The sequence below is a fragment of the Auxenochlorella protothecoides genome (genome assembly GCF_000733215.1).
Source record: "Auxenochlorella protothecoides strain 0710 unplaced genomic scaffold scaffold64, whole genome shotgun sequence".
NCBI classification, from domain to species: Eukaryota; Viridiplantae; Chlorophyta; class Trebouxiophyceae; order Chlorellales; family Chlorellaceae; genus Auxenochlorella; species Auxenochlorella protothecoides.
In genome coordinates this window covers 69,309-88,586 of record NW_011934482.1, presented here as the reverse complement: position 1 = coordinate 88,586, position 19,278 = coordinate 69,309, and the positions used below count along the sequence as shown (strand labels likewise).

Below are 19,278 nucleotides of genomic sequence, written 5' to 3'. Positions count from 1 at the left end.
ACCCCCTCCCTTCCAAAACCTCTGACCCAAAAACCCTGACCCCACCCGGACCCACCGACCCCACCTCAGGTGAGGGCGGGCAGCTGCCCGGCAAGAAGGTGTCGCCCTACATCGCGGACCTGCGGCGTAGCAAGCCGGGCGTGCCCCTCATCTCCCCGCCCCCCCACCATGACATCTACTCCATCGAGGACCTGGCCCAGCTCATCTACGACCTGCACCAGGTGAACCCGGCGGCGCGCGTGTCGGTCAAGCTGGTGGCCCAGGCGGGGATCGGCACCGTGGCCTCGGGCGTGGCCAAGGCCGGGTCGGACGTGATCCAGGTGTCGGGGCACGACGGAGGGACGGGGGCCTCCCCCATCTCCTCCATCAAGCACGCTGGGGGCCCCATGGAGATGGGCCTGGCCGAGGTGCACCAGACCCTGACCGCCAACGGCCTGCGCGACCGCGTGGTCCTGCGCGCCGACGGCGGCATGCGCACCGGGCGCGACGTGCTCGTGGCCGCCGCCCTCGGAGGCGACGAGTTCGGCTTCGGCACCGTGGCCATGATCGCCACGGGCTGCATCATGGCCCGCGTCTGCCACACCAACAACTGCCCCGTGGGCGTGGCCAGCCAGCGTGAGGAGCTGCGCAAGCGATTCCCAGGTGAAAAGGGGGTGTTTGGGGGAGGGGGAAGGGGTCCTGCATGGGTGTGGGTGTGCATCCCGTCCAGCGGGGCTGGTGCGGGTGGGCGACGCACGGCTCCGGCCTCTCGGATGGGTCCCGTATCTGAACACCCTCTCGAGCCTGTGTTCTGCAGCAGACCTTTCCCAAGGACAGTATATACTCCTCCTCCCCTCCTCAATCGTGTCGGCCCCCCCCCCAAAAAAAAAAACTCACAGGCACACCCGAGGACCTGGTCAACTACTTCATGTTCGTGGCGGAGGAGGTGCGCGCGGGGCTGGCCTCGCTGGGCCTGCGCTCGCTGGACGAGCTGGTGGGGCGCGGCGACTACCTGCGCCAGCGCACCGACGTCAGCCTGGCCAAGACCTCGGCGCTGGACCTGTCCATCCTGACCCGCTTCGCCGGCGAGACGGCCACCAGCACGGAGCGGCGCGGCGCGCCGCCGCACGACAACGGCAGCGAGTGGGACGACGTCATCCTGGCCGACGCCGAGGTCCAGAAGGCCATCGACGAGGAGGGCACCGTCCGCCGGTCCTACGACATCGCCAACACCGACCGCTCGGCCCTGGGGCGCCTGGGCGGGGCCATCGCCAAGCGCTACGGCGACGACCGCTTCCAAGGTTGGTGGGTGGGAGGGGGTGGGGGGGGTGTTCCGGTCCTCTGTGTGTGCTTGTGGTATTTGGGGGGAGATGGGCCCATCTTCTTCAGTCCACGACAGTGCAAGGTCGCTGTCACGGCTGGTGTGCGTGGTTTTGGGCAGCCATGCTGACGATCTGGGAGGCGGGGGGGGGGGGGGGGGCGGCCGGCTGGCTCGCGCCGACATGTCTCGCCTCCCGACCATACGACCCATCCCCCCGCACGCACACGCCGTCACCCCACAGGCCGCATCGAGCTGGACCTGCGGGGCTCCGCGGGGCAGTCCTTTGCCTGCTTCATCACCCGCGGCGTGCACGTGACGCTGACGGGCGAGGCCAACGACTACGTGTGCAAGGGCATGGCCGGGGGCGAGGTGGCCATCCGGCCGCCCGAGGAGTCGCGCTTCCCCGCGCGGGAGGCGAGCATCGTGGGGAACACCTGCCTGTACGGCGCCACGGGCGGCGCACTCTTCGTCAACGGCCGCGCGGGCGAGCGCTTCGCGGTGCGCAACTCGCGCGCCGCCGCCGTGGTGGAGGGCGTGGGCGACCATGCCTGCGAGTACATGACGGGGGGTGTGGTGGTGGTGCTGGGCAAGTCGGGACGCAACGTCGCGGCGGGCATGACCGGCGGCCTGGGCTACTTCTACGACCCCCAGGGTGAGAGGCTGATGTGGGGCAGGGGGTTGGGGGTGGTGGGAGGGAGGTGGAAAGCCCCCATGCCGGGCGCGGGTGGAGCATGGGCGTCTGTCACGAGGCGTCACCGAGGACACCACGGTGAAGGGCCCGCGCCCTGCACCCCCCACCCCCACCCGGGAGCTCGCACCCCTTCCCGGACACCCACCGAACCTCCCCGCCCATCCCCACAGGCACGTTCCCTGACCGCGTGAACGCGGAGATCGTGACGGTGCAGCGGGTGCTGACGGGGACGGGGGCTGCGCAGCTGAAGGGGCTGCTGGAGCGGCACGTGGAGCTGACCGGGTCGGCCGCCGGGCAGGAGCTGCTGGGCGACTGGGAGGCGGCCCTGCCCCGCTTCTGGCAGCTGGTGCCGCCCTCGGAGGCCAACACGCCCGAGGCCTCGGAGGGGGCCGAGGGCGAGGCGGGGGACGGCGCGGGCGCGGAGCGTGAGCCCGCCGCCGCCGCGGCCGCCTCCGCCTGACCCGGCGGGAGTGGCAGAGTGACTGAACGACGAGGGGGAGAAGATATGCGATGAGTTGCCCTGAGTGCGTGCGCCCTGTAGATGCCCACCGAGCTTGCTGTTTCATGCATCCTGTGAACGGTGTGCGTGCCCCATCCATCCCGGGCTGATCCACGGCATGGGCGGAATCCGAGACCCAGCAGTTTCGCCACAGCGCCCCAGGGTGAAGGGGGATGGGAGGGGAGATAACGCATGCCCTCCCCCACATTCCCCACACATTGCCACGAGTGATCCAGCGATTTCAGCACCTCGAGATCGGGGCGCACGACACCGACCTGCTCGCGAGTCCTGGCCCTACCGGTCCCGTACAGTACCCACTGCGAGCCCCCTCGTTCCAGCCCCTCCCCGGCCCATTTCAAGGCACCAGAGTGTGAGTTGATGGTGAATGCATATGCGGCATCCCGGGCACCCGATGGAGGGCCTTGGCCCCGGTCCGACTGTTGCTTTGATAGCACATTCCGCATTGGAGCATGGGCATGAAGCATTACGCATATAATTTGACTTTGCCAGCATTGTGTGCAGAGCCGGAACACCCCTCTCGCCCCGCGCAGAACATTTCATATTGTTGATAAAGAATCATGACACGCATTGATCTCGCCGGGGAGCCTGGCGAAGTCCGTAACCCTCCAGCTGTTGATCTCAACCTCGCGGACCCCGCCCCGGGCCCCGGCAGCATGGCGGGCGCCAAGACTGCCAGCGACAGGTCTACAGTGCGAGTAGAAGAGGATCACATGGGCGAGGAGCTGGCGTGCGGGGTGCTGGCCGGGCTCGCCAGCTACGCGGATCCCGCTCAACTCAAATTCCAGGGTGGGTCCCGCCTCTCCCCGGGAGCGGGCCTGGCCCCCATTCGCGCCAGTCATGACTCCGTGGTCCTGGCGCCGGGCGTTCCGGAGGGCACGGACGTCATCAGCTACGCCACGCCCAAGGTGGGGTGGCTCCGCGGATGGGCCTCGGCGCATGCAAACCCTCGCGGTGCAAGCTCGCACATGCATGCGTGAGCAGGGAGCTGCAGTGTGGCTTGCATGTGCCCATTCCAGCACCATGGACGCCTTGCATGCCTCCCTGACGTCGCTGAGGGGGAAGGAGGGGGATTGCAGGAGGGCCTTGACCCATGCCTTTAAAGCCCTCCCCTCTCACATCAGCTCCTCCCTGGTGTGTCCAGCCGCCGTCCCCTCCCCCCAGCCCCCCCCACCCCTCCTTCTCCCATCCCATTGCCCAAATCCAGGGCGAGGACGGGGCGGAGCTGGGCCAGAGCCCCTGCTCCAGCGCGGACCCGCCCGCCCCGCCCGCCCTTCGCGTGCTGGTCGCCAAGACGCTGACCAACTCGGACGCGGGATCCGGGCGCATCATCCTGCCGCGCGTGGCGGTGGAGACGCACCTGGCCTTCGTCACGCCGCACCGCCACTACGCGCTGCGCGTGCGCTGCGCGCGCACTGGCGCGCAGCACGCCTTCGTGGTCAAGTCCTGGGCCAACGGCTCGGAGCACCGCCGCGTGTTCGTGCTGGAGGCCGCGGGCGAGTACCTGCGCACGCTGGGCCTGGGCGTGGGTGACACCGTCGGCATCTGCGCCGCACCCGACGGCGGCCTGGTGGTCGCGGCCAACACGCCCGAGCTGCGCGCCGCAACCGCCTACCCTCGCGTCGCCGGCGGCGGCGCCACCGCCGGCCCGGGTACCAATGCACGCCTGGGTAGCGCGCTGGGCTTGGCCGGCCTGCCCAGCTCCGCGACACGCGGCGCCGGCGCCTGCCTGGGCCGTTGCACCCGCTCCGGCCACTGCGCCAAGGCCGCTGGGCACCCCGGCTTCTGCTCCGGCCCCAAGGCGGCGGCGGCCGCCGCCGCCGCGGCCGCTGGCAACGCACTGAGGCCCGCGCCCGGCCGCCTGCCCAGCCAGGCCTCGCCCTCCAGCAGCGAGGGCGGCCCGCGTGCGGCGCGCGACGCCTTCTCCCCGGGCGCCTCGGGCGGCAGCAGCGACGAGGCCACGACCTTTGAGGCGCGGGCAGGCTGGGCCTGGGGCGCCCGCCATGACGGCGTCGCCCGCCCCGCGCCGCACGCCGAGCTGGCGCTGCCGGGCGCGCCGGGCGACCTGGCGCACCCGCTGGCCTGCGTCGCGCCCCGGGCGCTCCTGTCCAAGACGCTGACTGTGTACGACCTGGCCTCGGGGCGCGTGGTGCTGGCCCCCGGCGACGTGGCGGCCACCGTGCCCGAGGCCCCCCGCGCCGGCCGCCTGACGCTGGCGGCGCTGGACGAGGAGGAGGTCTGGCGCTTCTTCGCCCTCCGCGGCTGGACCAGCGTGGCGGGGCGGCGCGGGTACGTGCTGGAGGGCTCCGAGGCGGCCGCGTTCCTGTCGGACCGCGGCGCCGCGCCGGGCGACGAGCTGGTGCTCTGGCGCGACGGCGCGTGGGAGCCGCCGCGCGTGGAGGTCCTGCGCGCGCGCGGCGCGGGCATGGAGGACGGCGAGACGCTGCGCGCGGCCGCGCCCGCGCCTGCCTCGGCGGTGACCTATGCCGACTGGCCGGCGCTGCTGCTGCCGCCCGCGCACGGCGCGCGCGGCTCGGGGTGCGGCGCGGGCGAGCCCTGCACACGCACCTCCGGCTGCGTCAAGCACGCAGGGCACCAGGGCTTCTGCTCGGGGCACAAGGGCTTCCGGCGGCGCGCGGGCGAGGCCGGCGGCGGGCCGCAGGGCGGCGCGCCGACCGCCGCGCGCGCTCCGGCGCGAGCCAGCACGCCGGCAGGTGTGCTCTGGAGTGTGGGGGAGCGGGGTGTGTTGTGGATGATGGCTGGCGGATGGGGGTGGAGGAAGGAGCATCTGGGGCCGGTCGGGGTGTGGACGGGGGCGCCTGGGTCCGCGAGATGCCCACGCCGCGACCTCGCCCCGCATCCGTCGGGCGTGTATGGGTCCGTGACTCGCATGCAGTCGGCGACGCCCCCTCGCCGACACCCCAACCCAAGCCCTTGCCTGATCACCCCTTCCCCCCCCCCAAAAAAAAGCTACATCAGGTCTGGTAGGCGCGACGAGGACGAGGACTCGGACTATGTGCCCACCACCAAACGCGCCCGCGCCACGTCCGGCAGCGGCTACGTCCCGCGCCGCAGCCAGGACCCGCTGCTCTCCCTCCTCTCCCTCCTGGACTGAGCGGGCGAGGCGAGGCGAGGCGGGCCGCTCCCACACCGCCCTCGCGCCCCGCGCGGCGGGGCGGTTCCTTTTGACTGGGAGCGCGAGTTCCCCCTTTCACCACCCCATCCCCTTTCCAGACCGTGTGCTTGGATCAGGTGTGCGGAGGGGTCCCCCCTCCCTGCACCGACTGTTCGCCAGGCTGGTTCCCGCGCCGTCCGGTCGCCCGACCCCTCTGGCCCGCGCCGGGCTGTACCATACGCTCCCAGCACTCCCCCTGCCCCTGCCTGCACCCCAGCACGCCCCTCCGCCCCGCGATTTTCGCGTGCCCGAGCCCGAGGCCCGGGTACCCGCGGCGGCGGTGCGGCGGCGCCCATTTACACAGCTCTCCGTGCTCTGTCCATGCCCACCCACACGCCTGTCCCTGCCGACCGCCGCGAGCTGATGCCCCGCGCCCAGTCACCGCACTATTTACCCGCGCCGCGCCCTCCCCTCGAAGGGGGGGGCGCGGCGCACTTCCCAACCCACCCCCTCGGGTGCCGCCTGTACCATGCGCTTGCAGCTCCCGGGTCGCACGGCGCCGACGCGCCGCCGCCCCCGCTCTCCCCTGCGTATCCGTGCACCTCGCCGCCTCACCCGTCTGACGTTGCATTGCCACCCCCGGAGCGGCGCGACGCCGCCGGAGCGATTGTGACCCTGCGTCGTGCGCGTGGGCACTTGGGGTGCCAGGGGCGGACCATGCTCCTTCCCCCCCCACGAGCACCACGGCCCTGTAATGCTGCATGTGGATATCACGATCAGGGGTTGGGCAAGTCGGGGGGTGTCAGGGATCACATGTCAGTGGGTACTGGACCCCAGCACGCCAGGAGGAGCATGGGCTTTGATGTCGAGGGTTGTTTCCAACCGTAATTCCCACGCCGCTGCGAAAGGACGGGAGCTGGTGTCGGGAGGGTGAAAGGGGTGTCCACATCCGATACAAGAGCATGAGGGAGCACACTACAACTCAACCACCGGTCGATCAGGGTGCCATGCATGCTTGACGACGAGGACTGGGGCTTTGGGGAGTTCCAGTCGGCACCCGGCGGGGAGCCGGGCCCGAGCACCGACGACGGCCGGAGCGACCCCTCGTGGAGCCAGCCACGGCGTGGAATGAAGGGTATAGGCTCGGAGGATGCCCTCCAGCCGGGCATGGAGGTGCTGTACCTTGGGAGGGACGGGGGCGAGCTGCCCGTGCAGGTGCGTGGGGCAACAGCAGGGGTTGGCTGTCAGGAACCTGTGCGAGGCCTTTCTGTGCGAGGCATCCAGCCGGTCCATGCTCTGCCACCCCCCTCCCCATATCCTTCACGTTCCAGGTGGTGTCTGTTGACAGGAGTGTCCTGCCATACAGCTATGGCATCCTGCTGGGTGGGAACTACCGTGAGACAGAGGCCAGCCGGCTGAGGGTGGCGGGCGACGGTGCTGGGAATCAGGAGGTGTACCCGCAGACGCTGATCCCCTCTGGTCTGAGCCATGGTGGGGTCGAGAGGTGCTGCAGCCCAGAAGCAGCCGTCGAGCTGCGTACCGAGAGTGCTGACTTTTCGTTTGGGGAGTGGACGGGGCTGGAGGTGAGCACCGTGCTCGTCCCGACTGAAGCCACCGCCATGCACACTGGGGCCCTGGATGCCATGGGACCTCCGAGCGCGCCGGTGGCGGCTGCAAACCACGACTGGTGAGCTTGGGTCTGCGGTGGGGTGCAGGGTCCCGTGGCTCTTCATGCAGGCTCAGCATCGCATTGCTGTAGGGTCTGAGCGTCTGTGCTCGGCTGAAAAGAGCCTATGCCCGGCACCCCACGATCAACCATCAGGTCAGAACCGCTTCCTGAGGACCTCTTTGGAGGGGCGGCGACGGATGAAGCCGAGGCTGCGTCTCGGGAACTGGACCCCCTTCGCACTGACCTTGCCTTGGACACCCTGCAAGTTGAGCCCAGGAGCTTTGATCCCAGGGTCGATAGCTCCTGGCCTGAGAGTGGGGCTGCCAGAGCCTCGGTGACGTCTGCAAAGCATCCTCTGCCCCAGGCGGCGCCCCGCGAGGAGGAGCACCCCGCCAGCACCCCCCCGCCAGCATGCGCCGAGGCCCCGGCTTCCGATGCACCGGTCGCGCCTCGGCAGCCACTGGTCCGCGACGCGGAGCTGGGCCAGGAGAGCGCCCCCCCCGTGCCCCACCCTCCGGATGCAGACTGGGGTGCGGCAGATGCCTGGGTCGCCTGGGTGTCCCCCGATCCGGAGGGTGCTGAGGAGGGGCCTGAGCCTGGCTGCCGAGAAACCCGCCACCCCTTTGAGCCCACCACCCCTCCCTTGGAGGCCTCCCATGCCTCTCCCACCGCTGAGGATGCTGGCAGGGGCCGGGAGCAAGGTCTCACACCCACCCAAAGCCTGGGTGCTGCTGTGGTCGCCACGGCATCAGACAGTCTCGGCGCACAGGCTGAGGACGGGACGGCCTCCCCCAGATCAGTGCACGAGGAGATTGGCAGGCCATACTTTCCAGCCGAGCAGGATCAGGTCATGACCGCTCCCACAGCGCCGCCTGCCCTTTCACGGGAGACTGGGACCCAACCCTGCGTCGCCGAGTATGGCGTGGCGTGGTGTGAGCTGCTGCAGGTGAGGGCTGCAGAGGAGGACTGGGGCAACGTGGGGTGTGTGTGCACGGCGGCCAAAGGCCACTCGTGTTTCACCCTCATGGGGGACTGCGCCGTGTTTTGCGCCCCAGGTGCCGCATCAACATAGCCCTCCCGGCCCAGGATGGCGTGTTGGACCGTCCTCAAGAAATTTGGTTCGCGTTTTTCGAGAGCACGCCCTGCCTCCCTGCCACAGGCATGCGCCCAATTGCTCTCCGAGGCCGCACCGGCGCTGGCCAGCCTCTCGGCGCCCGGTGTGGCGCTGGCGGCCGAGCTGGAGGCCCGGTGGCGGCGCCAGCTGGCGGCCCTGGGCCGCGTGTACTGCGCGTCTCGCCTCGTCGCTGCGGCCGCCTCCCACCACCGCCTGCTGGGCCTGGTCCGGGGCATGCAGGCCGCCGACGCCGCCTGCCGGACGGCGTGGGGCGGGGAGGGCGCGGGGCTGGGAGAGGCGGTCACGCTGGCCGACCCGGACTTTGCGGCAAGCCTGAGCGACGTGTGCAACCTGCCAGACTGGCTGGCCGGGTGCGACGCAGAGGAGCTCGCCACTGGGTTGGAGTGGAGCGCAGGACTGGAGGGGTGGACACTGCTCCCGGCCCGCCTGATGCCGGCCTCCCTCCGACAACATGAGCTGGCGCTGGGCACGGCCCAGGATCCCCGCCCCTGCCTGGTCCTGCTGACTAACCTCTGGGGATACCATGTTTCCCGAGAGCTGCCGCTCCTGGACTGACTGCCATCTGTATTCCTGAATCTTGAGTCTGGCGCAGCATGCCCACCTGGTGTGGCACTTCACCCCACTTGCATAGATCCTCACGATGGTTGCAGGTGAATTGAGTATAAGTGTACCTACATCATGAAGATGTCCTTGCGGGCGCATGCAGTCTCTCATGTGCCCAGCATGCGACAGGCGCACCTGGTCCGCCCGGGCTCAAGGTACAGGATCCGCCGAAGGTACGATCCCTGATCACGAGCTTGGGAGGGAAGACATGTATGTACGGCAATAAATACGGTACGCTTACAAGAAAGTGGGACGGGGCGACTTGTCACTGCATCAGCAGGTCCTGCGCCGAATGCCCCCCATGAACACCCTTGCATCTCCCGGACATGCTCGCGCGCGGTGTGGGCACGTCCGAGAAAGCGGTGTGGGCGGGGCACTGGTCATTTCTTGGCAGACGAGATCATTACAAGGGCCTGAGACCGTTAAGCGGGTCGCGTCGATCACCAAACTCAGGCCCCTTCACGCACAAGGGCGCCACCCATTCACGCACGAGCTTCCCCACCCCCTGGGACCCGACCTCAGCGCGCTGCGCCAGTGTCGACCATGGGCAGTGTGAGAGCCCGGTCCAAGGAGGCTGGGTCAGGCGAGGAGGGCGAGCATCTGACTTCCTCTCGTTTCGCTGCCACCCCCTCGTCCAGCCCGCTGACCTCCGAGTCGCGGCGTCGGGTGCCGGTATGGACGTGGATCCTGTTTGGCGCTGCAGCCCTGCTGACACTCACCCTGCTGGGCCTGGGATACTCCAGCAAGACCACCGCCAACTACAGGCATGACTCCTTCATCACAGTTCAAGGCACGCAGGGATAGGTAATCGTCGGCTCGGGCGCATGGCCATGCTGGCCTCCGGTGGAACTCCCCTTCAATCCCCACTCCAACCCACATCCTTCCGGACCACCCACCATGCAGTTCCTGCACAAGTGCCGCCCCTTTTACATTGCCGGCTTCAATGTCGACAACCTGGCGGAGGCCATGCTGGCGTGGTCGCCGTCCCGTGCCGGGGCCGCTGGCACGGCCGTGGGGGCTGCTGCCATTGTCAACGTGCTCAACCAGGCCGCAGCAGCGGGCCTCAACACCGTCCGCACCTGGGCCCACACCACAAATCCCAAACAACCTTTCCAGGCGAGTTGGAGCGGTGGTGCCGCAGATTGTCAGTCTCAGCGTTTGTGTGCCTGGACAATGAGCATGGAGGGCTGTGCAGATGTGGGCGCCGTTGCCTGTGGCCTGTGAGCAGCCTTAACGCTGCATTCTTTTCGAGTTTTCAGAATACATGATCTCGCTTGAGTTCCTCTGTCAGTTACCCCTGCTCCATGTTCGAGTCTTGGAAATGGCAAGGAAGCTTGCTCTCCATTCTCCATCCCTCCCCCCCTGCCCTGTCTCATGCAGGTGAGCCCTGGCGCGTACGACGAGAACGCCTTCCAGGCTCTAGACCTGGTGATTGCCGAGGCGGAGAAGAAGGGGCTGCGTGTCATTCTGAGCCTGGTGGACAACTGGAAGTATGAGGGCGGCGTTGATGAGTTTGTGGACTGGGCCAAGACGGTCCCGGCCCGCGACAAGAAGTACCCAGTGGCGACGGGCGGCGACGGCGACGTGAACGATATGGTAGGGTGGTCAAGGCAGAGCTGTGTTGATGGGTGGGGCTGCACTGTGGGGCTTTTGTCCAGGTATTGGGTGGACTCCCAATGTCTTGATGGTGGTAAACTACGTTGTACGGCCCTGGGATGCAAGTGGTAGGGTTGTGTGGCTCCACTGTCCTCGGTTCCTGCGCTATGTCGGCATTCAGCTCAAAACCCGGCTTGCTTTTGTGATGCATAAATCCCCAGGAACATCATCTCATCACACTCATTCCAGCATCCGCCACTCCAAATTCACATCGTCAGGAGTGGAGCGAGGACCGCAAGCAGTACGAGGCCTTGCGCAAGGTGCTCTTCTTCACCGACGCCGGGGTCAAGACGCTGTACCGCAACCACATCCGTGCGGTGAGTGCCCCTGCAGTCTGGGATGGCGATGTGGCAGGAATGGAGCTTGCACCGGGCGCGATGGACTGCCGTATGGGCCCTGCCATCTCAGATCCTGTGTGGCACCGCCCCCTCCCCCATGCCGCACGTACCATCACCCCCGCCGCTCTTTCATCCTGCCCAGATCCTGGAGCGCGTGAACACTGTGAGCGGCAAGGTGTACCGCGAGGACCCCACCATCATGGCCTTTGACCTGCTGAACGAGCCCCGCTGCTCCGTCTCCTATGTGAGCGGCAGGGAGAGGGAAGGGTGTCTGCATGTACAGGAGGGGGCGGAAGCCTCGGTGCAGTGGATGTCAGCGACTCGCACGCATCCGTCGGCTACTCAGTGCCTCGCAAGCGATGCGTCTGTTCACAGGCTCAGCCCCCTTGCCGCCCCTTCCACCTACCCTGGTGCAGACCCCGGATTGCACCAAGCTGGTGGAGCAGTGGGTGTACGAGATGGCGACCCACCTCAAGTCCCTGGATCAAAACCACCTTGTCACCATCGGGGCGGAAGGTGCGTGTGGGACGCGCATTGACGAATGTGCGGGGGTCCTTTCAGGGAAGGCCGGTGTTGATGGTCCTGTGGCAGGATGGAGGCTGCCATGGATGGCATACAGGGGACCAAAATTGGGCTTCATTTGGCGCATGTGATTGTGTCACGGGTGCCGTGCCCTTCTTGTCGGTGCACGGAAGGCGCAATCCCCCCCGCTCTGTCGTGTCGACCTCCCTCCCATCGCCCACCAGCCATTTCCCAACCACATCGCCCCTCGCTGAGAGCAGGGTTCTGGGGGGTGCACGACAAGATGCAGATCGCCAACCCCGGCGCGGCGGAGGGCTCGGACTGGGCCGCCAAGGCGGGGCAAGACTTTGTGCATCACCACAACATGCCCGTGGTGGACTTTGCCACCATGCACCTCTGGCCGGACAACTGGCTGACCAAGAACACCAGCTTTGTGGCCGAGTGGATCCACAAGCACATCGAGGACAGCACCAAGGTGCTCAAGAAGCCCGTCCTGCTCGAGGAGTGAGTGGTCGGCGGGGGTGGTGCAATGGCGGTAGGGGGCAGCAGTCGGTGGAGGTGGTAGGTTTGAACAGTGGCGCGGGGCCATGGATGTGATGCATGGCGGCATGTGAGTGGTATTCCCAACTCCGGCAACGATGCCGGGCTAGAATCCCGTGTTCCTTTGAACGAGTGCCCCTGCAAGCGTCGTCCCTGCTTGGCGGCTTGTGATGCTGGGTGTGTTGCTGGCATGGCTCAATCAACACTGAACAGCCACCCATTCCGCAATCAGCATTGTCCATCAACTAACTTCAACCATTGCCACATCGATACCTTCAGTTCCCAACCTCCTCTTCGACCAGCAGCCCCTCGCACCTCCTCGCCGCGCCCCCCCCCCCCCTTTTCAGGTTTGGCAAGAAGCTGTCGGCCGCCACCAGCCAGGCAGTGGCCTCGGAGCGCGACCCCGGCTTCCGCACGGTGTACGAGGAGAGCGAGATGTCCACCGCCTCCGGCTCGGCGCTGGCGGGCACGCTGTTCTGGCGCTGGGGCTTCAACGCCTGGGATGTGACCAACGTGGGCGAGTACGGCGTGACCCCGGAGGCCTCCACCTTCCGCGTGGTGCGCGGACACGCCCAGCGGCTCAAGGCCTTCCGCAACACGGCCCCCGCGCTGGCCACCTGCACGGCCGAGTGCTGGGTGGGGACCAGCGCGCTGGGCATCAACCGCTGCGAGCAGCAGCCGGGGGTGTGCCTGGAGCACGCCTCCGCTGCCAGCCTGGCCGTGCGCCGTGACGCCCAGGCCGGCAGGCTGCAGTCCGCAGGCGTGGAGGCGTTTGGCAGCCACGCCGAGTGCTGCCTGCCAGGGCTGGGTGCGTTTGCCGAGGGCTGCGCCACCACTGTGGTCTGAGGACCCGAGGGTGGCGGGAGCAATGAATGATGGGGTCCTCTTGAAGCGAGCGCTGCAGGCCCCACACTGTGTGTAATAACAATAGCTCGAATCACGGCAGGGGCTGGCAATGCAAGCTCAAAGAGTGGCGCAGGCCAGGGGATGGAGCGTGCTGAAACAGGTGCAGGCAGTACCTGGGGGATTCCCTCTCCCTCCTCAGGAGGAGATTGATCCCCCAGCATCTCCTTCTCGACACCTACCCACTCAGCCTGCAACCAACCAAAACATTCCCTTCCTCATCATCCACCTTCGCTGTTACATGCATGCCATGCCTAAAGAATTCGGGGGAGGGGAGCTGGTGTGGACCAGGCTCCCCTGTAGGGAAAATAATGGGCAGGCTCCACTCAAAATCGCACGCATGATGCATGGGAGCAGCGCCCAAGGAATGATGACATGGGGAGCAACGGGATCGTTGGCATGGTGTGCCACCCATGATGGGCCAGGGCTCAAGCAAGAGATCTGTCGACAGATCTATCATTTCTCATCAAGCAAGGTAGACGACGTGTGGTGGCAGGTGGAGGGGGACATCTGAGGCCTACCCCTTCACCAGCCTAATAGAAAAGAATGGATCGGGCTGAGGCGGGGGGGAGGGGTGTGCACCCCGCCCCAAAATAATTGCAGTGTGAGAAGGTTTCTTGGGCTGGATGCAGACCAGTGGCTGGTTGAGCGGGTCGTGACCCAAAGAATTTGTGAGCAGGGGTAGCGGCGATGAAAAACTGCCTGAAAGAAGCCGCAAGGGGGCAGCCACCATATCAGGAACAGAATGAATTCTGCTTTGTCCCCAAAGGGCGGGGAGAAGAGGGTTGGGGTGGCATTATTGCTTCTTGCAGGCCGGCCTCAGCATCACCTGGCGAAGGCCGGCAGCGGGCAGCCCCCCCCCCCGTGCGTCCAAGCCTAGGCCCCCACCAGGGGCGCACTGATCGCTTCGGCGGGGGGGCTGCCCTTGGCGGCGGCCGCGTCGCGCCTGTACGCCTCCAGCTCGGCGGGCTTGACGAAACGCCCCTTGATGCGAGGGCGGGCGTCCGCATATACCTTGCGGCACTGGTAGCGGACCACCTTGTTGAAGTTGCGGCGGCGGCGCTTGGAGAGGTAGCGCTCTACGCGATCGCGGCGGGTGAGGGGGACTTCCAGGGACAACGACTCATTGGAAGTGGGCGTGTGGATGGGGGCAGGAGGCGCCTGGGGAACCATCTGCATGTCGTCCGCATAGGCGGCAGAGAACTGGTACGCCTGCACGCGATCCTGGTGGTGGTGGTGGTGGGTGGGGGGGGGGAGAACATCAGTCATCAGATCATTCTCTACAAGCTCTTGTTTGAGGTGCATGCGCTACTCAAGGCCTTCTTGACAGTTTACGCCAAAGGCTGGTGCTTGCTTCATGCAGTGGTCGTGTGCCTCAAGACACTCCAACACCATCACCTCCAAGCCCTCAGCTCACCACAAGCTGGACCTCAGACTTGACCTTAGCTCCCAGCAGGTCCTTCTTGGTGTCGGTCTCCCAGTCCCAGTCGCTCTTCAGGGGCTCGAGGTCGCCCATGAGGCAGTTGAAGTCATCCTGGGACTCCGGGATCCCGAAGCCATCGAACAGCGCATCCGCGGCCCCCGGGAACATGCTGTCCTCGCGGGGGAAAGAGGCGTCGAACTGGGGAACGACCGCCAGGCTCCCGTTGTCCCAGCTCTCGCTCCCGGAAAAGGTGGGCGAGCCGGGGCTGGACTCGAGGGCGGTGCGGTGGTGGCTCGCCATCAGCAGGGTGTTGTGCTCCGAAGTATCGCACGCCTGGCACAGGTGCACGCCATCATTATGGCAGTACAATACGGCCGGACGAGGACAGATCGCGCAGGACGTCATGTCTGCAGGGAATGGGGTGGGGGGGCCGGGCACTCGTACTCATGAGCGTCGCGGGAGCGGGCATGCGGCCGAGAACCCCCCCGGGCTCAGTCTCCGCCATGCCGGGTCTGGTTTAGCTGTTCCAAGGTGCTGGGAGGCGTCCTGGTCGCAGTTGCCCCTTCGCATGCGGTTCTGCCGTGGGCTCACCTAATCTCGGATATAGGCGTCGAATTGATAATGGGTTGCGCTCCGCGAGGGTTGTCGAAGACCGCCGCTTTAGTACCTTCCTTGGTAGAAAAGTGTTGTATGAGTGATGTAGTGCAACGGGGAATCAACTGCGGAGGTCTGGCAACCAGCTCCACGGTATGCCCGGAAGATAGTGGGGAACCTTCTGCATAGCTCCATCCATCAAACCCCACGGGGGATCAATTGCGATTCTCGCGGGAAAATTGAACGAAGCGGTGCCGGAGGCCCCCCTCTGGAGTGACACGACGGCCTGACCTGGAAGGGGTGGCGAGAGGCCCACAAGAAAGCCCAGCGATCATTCCCACATCGGCGATAACGATACATTTCAACAAGAAGTAGAGCATCGGGATCCCTGCCAGCCCAAGCCCACTGCTGGCTGCGCACCATCGGTCCCTGGCCCAGCCCCGGCACCCACCATGGCGATGGGGATGCCGTATGGCATGCAGTCTATGCTGAAGGACGGGCATAAAATTATGTCTGGGCTGGAGGAGGCGGTGCTCAGAAACATCGAGGCGTGCAAGGGCCTGACACAGATCACTCGGACCAGCCTGGGCCCCAACGGTGCGTACCCGCGGGGGGCTCTATCCCGGCGCATGCAATGTTCCAAGACATATATTTAAAGGTGCATGAATACTCCGGCTGCCGACCCGATGTCCCTCCCCATGAACCCCCCCTCCAGGCATGAACAAGGTGGTGATCAACCACCTCGACAAGCTGTTCGTGACCAGCGACGCCTCCACCATCGCCGGCGAGCTGGAGATTCAGCACCCCGCCGCCCGCCTCATCGTCCTGGCCGCCCAGGCCCAGCACGCGGAGGTCGGGGACGGGTGCAACTTCGTGCTCACCTTTGCCGGGGAGCTGCTGGGCCACGCCGAGGCCCTGCTCCGGGACGGCCTGCACCCAGTGGAGATCGCGGACGGCTACGCCAAGGCCGGCAAGGCTGCCCTGGCGGCCCTGGAGTCCCTCGTCGTCCCCGGCTCCGTCGACCTGGACCTGACCAGCGCCGACGCCGTGGCTCGGCGCCTGCTGGGCCCGCTGTCCTCCAAGCAGTACGGCGTGGAGGCCACGCTGGCCGCGCTGGTGGCGCGCGCCTGCGTCGCGGTGCTGCCCCCCAACCCTGCCAACTTCGCCGTGGACAACGTGCGCGTGGTCAAGATCCGGGGCGGCACCCTCTCCGACTCCTACGTGGAGCGGGGCCTGGTGCTGCGTCGCGGCGTGGAGGGCCGCGTCGCCTCCGCCGCCAACGCGCGCGTCGCGGTGTACGCGCAGGGCTTCGACACCTCGTCCACCGAGACCAAGGGCACGGTGCTCATCCGGTCGGCGGGGGAGCTGGAGGGCTACGCCAAGGGCGAGGAGGCCAAGCTCGAGCAGGTCGTCAAGGCTGTGGCAGGTGGGTGCTGTGTGGTTTTGTGGGGGTGGAGGGGAGATTGGGTGTCTCCAAGTGATCCGGACGCCGTGCTCCCCACCCCTTTACACGTCCGCCCCAATGCACCGGCCCACCCATGATCCATACCGGACGCGACGCAAACCACCCACCCTCACATCACCCCCCCCCCACCACACGGTAAACCATACCAAAACAGACTCCGGCGCCACCGTGGTGGTCTCCGGCGGCAACTTTGGCGAGATGGCGCTGCACTTCCTGGACAAGTACGGCCTGATGGCGGTCAAGGTGCCGTCCAAGTTCGATCTGCGCCGCGTGTGCCGTGCCACAGGCGCAGTGGCGCTGATGGGCACCGCCGCGCCCACGGCCGCCGAGCTGGGCCACGCGGGCTGTGTGGAGCTGCGCGAGGTGGGCTCCACCCCCGCCGTCCTGTTTGGCGGCCAGGCCTCCCGCGCCGGCATTGCCACCATCGTCCTGCGCGGCGCCACGGACCAGTTGTTGGACGACGTGGAGCGCGCGGTGGACGGCGGCGTCAACGCCTTCCGTGCGTTGACGAAAGACGCGCGCGCGCTGCCGGCCGGCGGCGCGGTGGAGATCGAGCTGGCGCGCCGCCTCGCCGACATGGCGCGCAAGGTGGCTGGCGCAGGGGGGGGAGGCGGGTCGCGGTCTGGCGCGGTGTGAGGGGCTCCGGGGCGTGCTCCACATCCCCTGCGTGGTTGCCGGAGTCCTTTGCTTCCCATGCCACACGATGCCCTCCCTCCATCTTGGCATTGCCCGCCACCCTCACCCCCCCCAACCCTGAATACACCATGCACACCAACACAGGAGACGGGGCTGGACCAGTACGCCATCGCGCGCTTTGCGGACGCGCTGGAGGTAGTCCCGCGCACGCTGGCCGAGTCCAGCGGGCTGCCCGCCGAGGAGAGCCTGGCCGCGCTGCACGCGGCGCACGCCGCGGGGCAGGCCCGCGCGGGGCTGGACGTGGAGACGGGCGCGCCGCGCGACCTGGGCGAGGACGGGCACCTGGACCTCTTTGCCGCGCGGTGGTGGGGCCTGCGCCTGGCCGTGGAGGCCGCCACCACCGTCCTGCGCGTGGATCAGATCATCATGGCCAAGACGGCGGGTGGGCCCAAGCCGCGCCAGGGCGCCGGCGACGACGACGACTGAGCCGGAGTGGCGTGGGGGGGGAAGTGGGGGGGGGGGGGGACGGGCACCCGCCCGCGCCAGCGCAGACTGGGGCGGGCGGAGCCTGGGGCGGGCGGAGCCTGGGACGCCCCGGGCGCCGGGGACCGGCCAGCGTGCCACTCCCAGCACGGTCTGATGTTCGGGGCCTCCGCTCCGCATCCCTCTTCGTCGATCCTCTCGCCTCCCACCGGTGCGGAGCTCGGGATGGCTGAGAACGCTCTGGTCACCCAAGCCTTCCCCTTGCGCCCTGCAATCCCACCCCCTGCTCGCCTGGCTCTTGCATGCTTCTCCCCCTGCAGCTGTGCTCTGTGTGTCAACACGCAGGGCAGGCAGACAGGCACGCACGGTGCCGGGATGGAGCCTTTCCCCGGAGCGAGGCCCAGGAAGACCCCCTCCGACGCATGCACACGCCATCCAGGCGATCAGTCGAACAGGGAGAAGCCCATGTCCTCCTCCTCCTCCTCCTCCTCCTCGCCGGGGGCGGCGGCGGCGGCGGCGGCGGCGGGCGCGTCGCCGCCGCCGGCGGGCGCGGCGGCGGAGGCGAAAGCGGTGGGGTCGGCCAGGTAGGCCTTGACCTTCTCGGCCAGGGGAAAGGTGTAGTCGGTCTCCACCGCGATGGCCAGCGCGTTCTTGTAGCCGTTGATGAGGGAGTGGGGCGCGGAGGCCATGGTGGGGAAGTCGAGGGCCAGGGAGGCGGCGGCCACGTTGCGGATGCCGGCGGTGAGCAGGTCGCCCAGGGTCTCGTCGGTGATGTCCAGGACCTTGGGGTCGTAGAGCGAGCCGTTGTCGTACACCTGCTTGACCACCAGGCCGTAAGTGAAGGGCTTGATGCCCAGCTTGGCCAGGAGGGTGGCCTGGGAGGCGCCCACCTTCTCGCCCGGCTTGATCAGGTGCACGTCCGACACGATCTCCACGGTGCCCTTGTTGATCTTGGTGGAGATGTTCAGGGCCTGGAAGAAGGAGGTCTGGGACGGGTCCATGCCCGTGTTCCCAGCGTACACCGTCACATCGTTAGGGGCCACCAGGCCCACGCGTGCCGGGGCGCCAACCTTGAACTCCTGGATCTTGTCGCGGACCTCGTTCAGGTCGCCCTGGGTGAAGATCAGGCCCACGTTGCCCACCAGGTGGTCCAGCAGCACCAGCCACTGCTCGTTGCCCGTGCGCTCCACGTACAGGCGCAGGCAGCGCCGGATCAGGGTGTTCTTCCCCATCAGCACCGTGGAGTTCTCGCGCAGACCCTGGGAGTTCGTGAGTGGAGGGGAGGGGAGGGGGAATCAGTGGGGCGAGAGGAGGAGGAAGGGGTGGGGGGGCAGGAGGAGGGCATGGCGAGCGGAGGAGACCGCGACTCGCAGGAGCCCGGGCGAGTCCAGCCAACGTCTTCCAACTCACCGCGCGGATGTTCATCATCTGCATGGACCCGACATTGTCGGCGTGCACCAGGAAGGCCTTGGTGTGCGTGTCCAGCAGCTCGCACAGCTTGGCGTCATACTGCCGGGGGGGGGGCGAGGGGCAAGCAGGGGGCGTCATGTGCGCGTTGATGGACAGGCCACCACTGCTTCAGACAGTTAGCCTTCCGAAAGATCAGACTCCAGGGTCCGAAGCCCCATCCCTGGCAGCCCAGCTCACCGCCTCCTTCTTCACAAGCTGCTTGGCGGAAGGCATGGTGA

General features: G+C 67.4%; 8 protein-coding genes across 8 annotated transcripts in view; 6 read left to right on the top strand and 2 right to left on the bottom strand.

The window, feature by feature from the left end:
- Window positions 1-2,864, top strand: part of F751_5489 (Ferredoxin-dependent glutamate synthase, chloroplastic) — a gene marked incomplete at both ends in the record, with an annotated part of 7,490 nt that extends 4,626 nt beyond the window's left edge. The window contains 5 exons of the mRNA XM_011403884.1: window positions 75-642; window positions 879-1,280; window positions 1,542-1,952; window positions 2,162-2,337; window positions 2,727-2,864. Coding sequence (XP_011402186.1) covers window positions 75-642; window positions 879-1,280; window positions 1,542-1,952; window positions 2,162-2,337; window positions 2,727-2,864 — 1,695 coding nt within the window. The remainder of the gene's footprint in view (window positions 1-74; window positions 643-878; window positions 1,281-1,541; window positions 1,953-2,161; window positions 2,338-2,726) is intronic.
- A 300-nt stretch (window positions 2,865-3,164) lies between these two features.
- F751_5488 (B3 domain-containing transcription factor LEC2) lies at window positions 3,165-5,623 on the top strand (the record flags this gene model as incomplete). The annotated part of the gene is made up of 4 exons (XM_011403883.1): window positions 3,165-3,416; window positions 3,716-4,078; window positions 4,622-4,827; window positions 5,488-5,623. 4 exons carry the CDS (start codon window positions 3,165-3,167, stop codon window positions 5,621-5,623), a joined length of 957 nt encoding a protein of 318 aa, XP_011402185.1.
- Window positions 5,624-6,634: 1,011 nt separating this feature from the next.
- F751_5487 (hypothetical protein) lies at window positions 6,635-9,834 on the top strand (the record flags this gene model as incomplete). Its single annotated transcript, XM_011403882.1, has 5 exons — window positions 6,635-6,838; window positions 6,955-7,310; window positions 7,446-7,584; window positions 8,452-8,804; window positions 9,669-9,834. 5 exons carry the CDS (start codon window positions 6,635-6,637, stop codon window positions 9,832-9,834), a joined length of 1,218 nt encoding a protein of 405 aa, XP_011402184.1.
- A 93-nt stretch (window positions 9,835-9,927) lies between these two features.
- On the top strand, window positions 9,928-12,932 carry F751_5486 (Mannan endo-1,4-beta-mannosidase 1; the record flags this gene model as incomplete). The annotated part of the gene is made up of 7 exons (XM_011403881.1): window positions 9,928-10,101; window positions 10,411-10,626; window positions 10,905-11,003; window positions 11,167-11,268; window positions 11,441-11,540; window positions 11,807-12,050; window positions 12,434-12,932. The coding sequence occupies 7 exons, from the start codon at window positions 9,928-9,930 to the stop codon at window positions 12,930-12,932; spliced, it is 1,434 nt and encodes a 477-aa protein (XP_011402183.1).
- A 933-nt stretch (window positions 12,933-13,865) lies between these two features.
- F751_5485 (Zinc finger protein CONSTANS-LIKE 5) lies at window positions 13,866-14,712 on the bottom strand (the record flags this gene model as incomplete). The annotated part of the gene is made up of 2 exons (XM_011403880.1): window positions 13,866-14,213; window positions 14,407-14,712. 2 exons carry the CDS (start codon window positions 14,710-14,712, stop codon window positions 13,866-13,868), a joined length of 654 nt encoding a protein of 217 aa, XP_011402182.1.
- Window positions 14,713-15,458: 746 nt separating this feature from the next.
- F751_5484 (T-complex protein 1 subunit theta) lies at window positions 15,459-17,593 on the top strand (the record flags this gene model as incomplete). Its single annotated transcript, XM_011403879.1, has 4 exons — window positions 15,459-15,603; window positions 15,722-16,432; window positions 16,626-16,957; window positions 17,252-17,593. 4 exons carry the CDS (start codon window positions 15,459-15,461, stop codon window positions 17,591-17,593), a joined length of 1,530 nt encoding a protein of 509 aa, XP_011402181.1.
- Window positions 17,594-17,834: 241 nt separating this feature from the next.
- F751_5482 (60S acidic ribosomal protein P0-2) lies at window positions 17,835-19,273 on the bottom strand (the record flags this gene model as incomplete). The annotated part of the gene is made up of 4 exons (XM_011403877.1): window positions 17,835-17,858; window positions 18,187-18,849; window positions 19,001-19,099; window positions 19,238-19,273. 4 exons carry the CDS (start codon window positions 19,271-19,273, stop codon window positions 17,835-17,837), a joined length of 822 nt encoding a protein of 273 aa, XP_011402179.1.
- Window positions 18,440-18,778, top strand: F751_5483 (hypothetical protein; the record flags this gene model as incomplete). Its single annotated transcript, XM_011403878.1, has 1 exon — window positions 18,440-18,778. A coding segment is annotated over one exon (339 nt), but the record flags the coding sequence as incomplete, so codon positions are not given.
- Window positions 19,274-19,278: the final 5 nt, after the last annotated feature.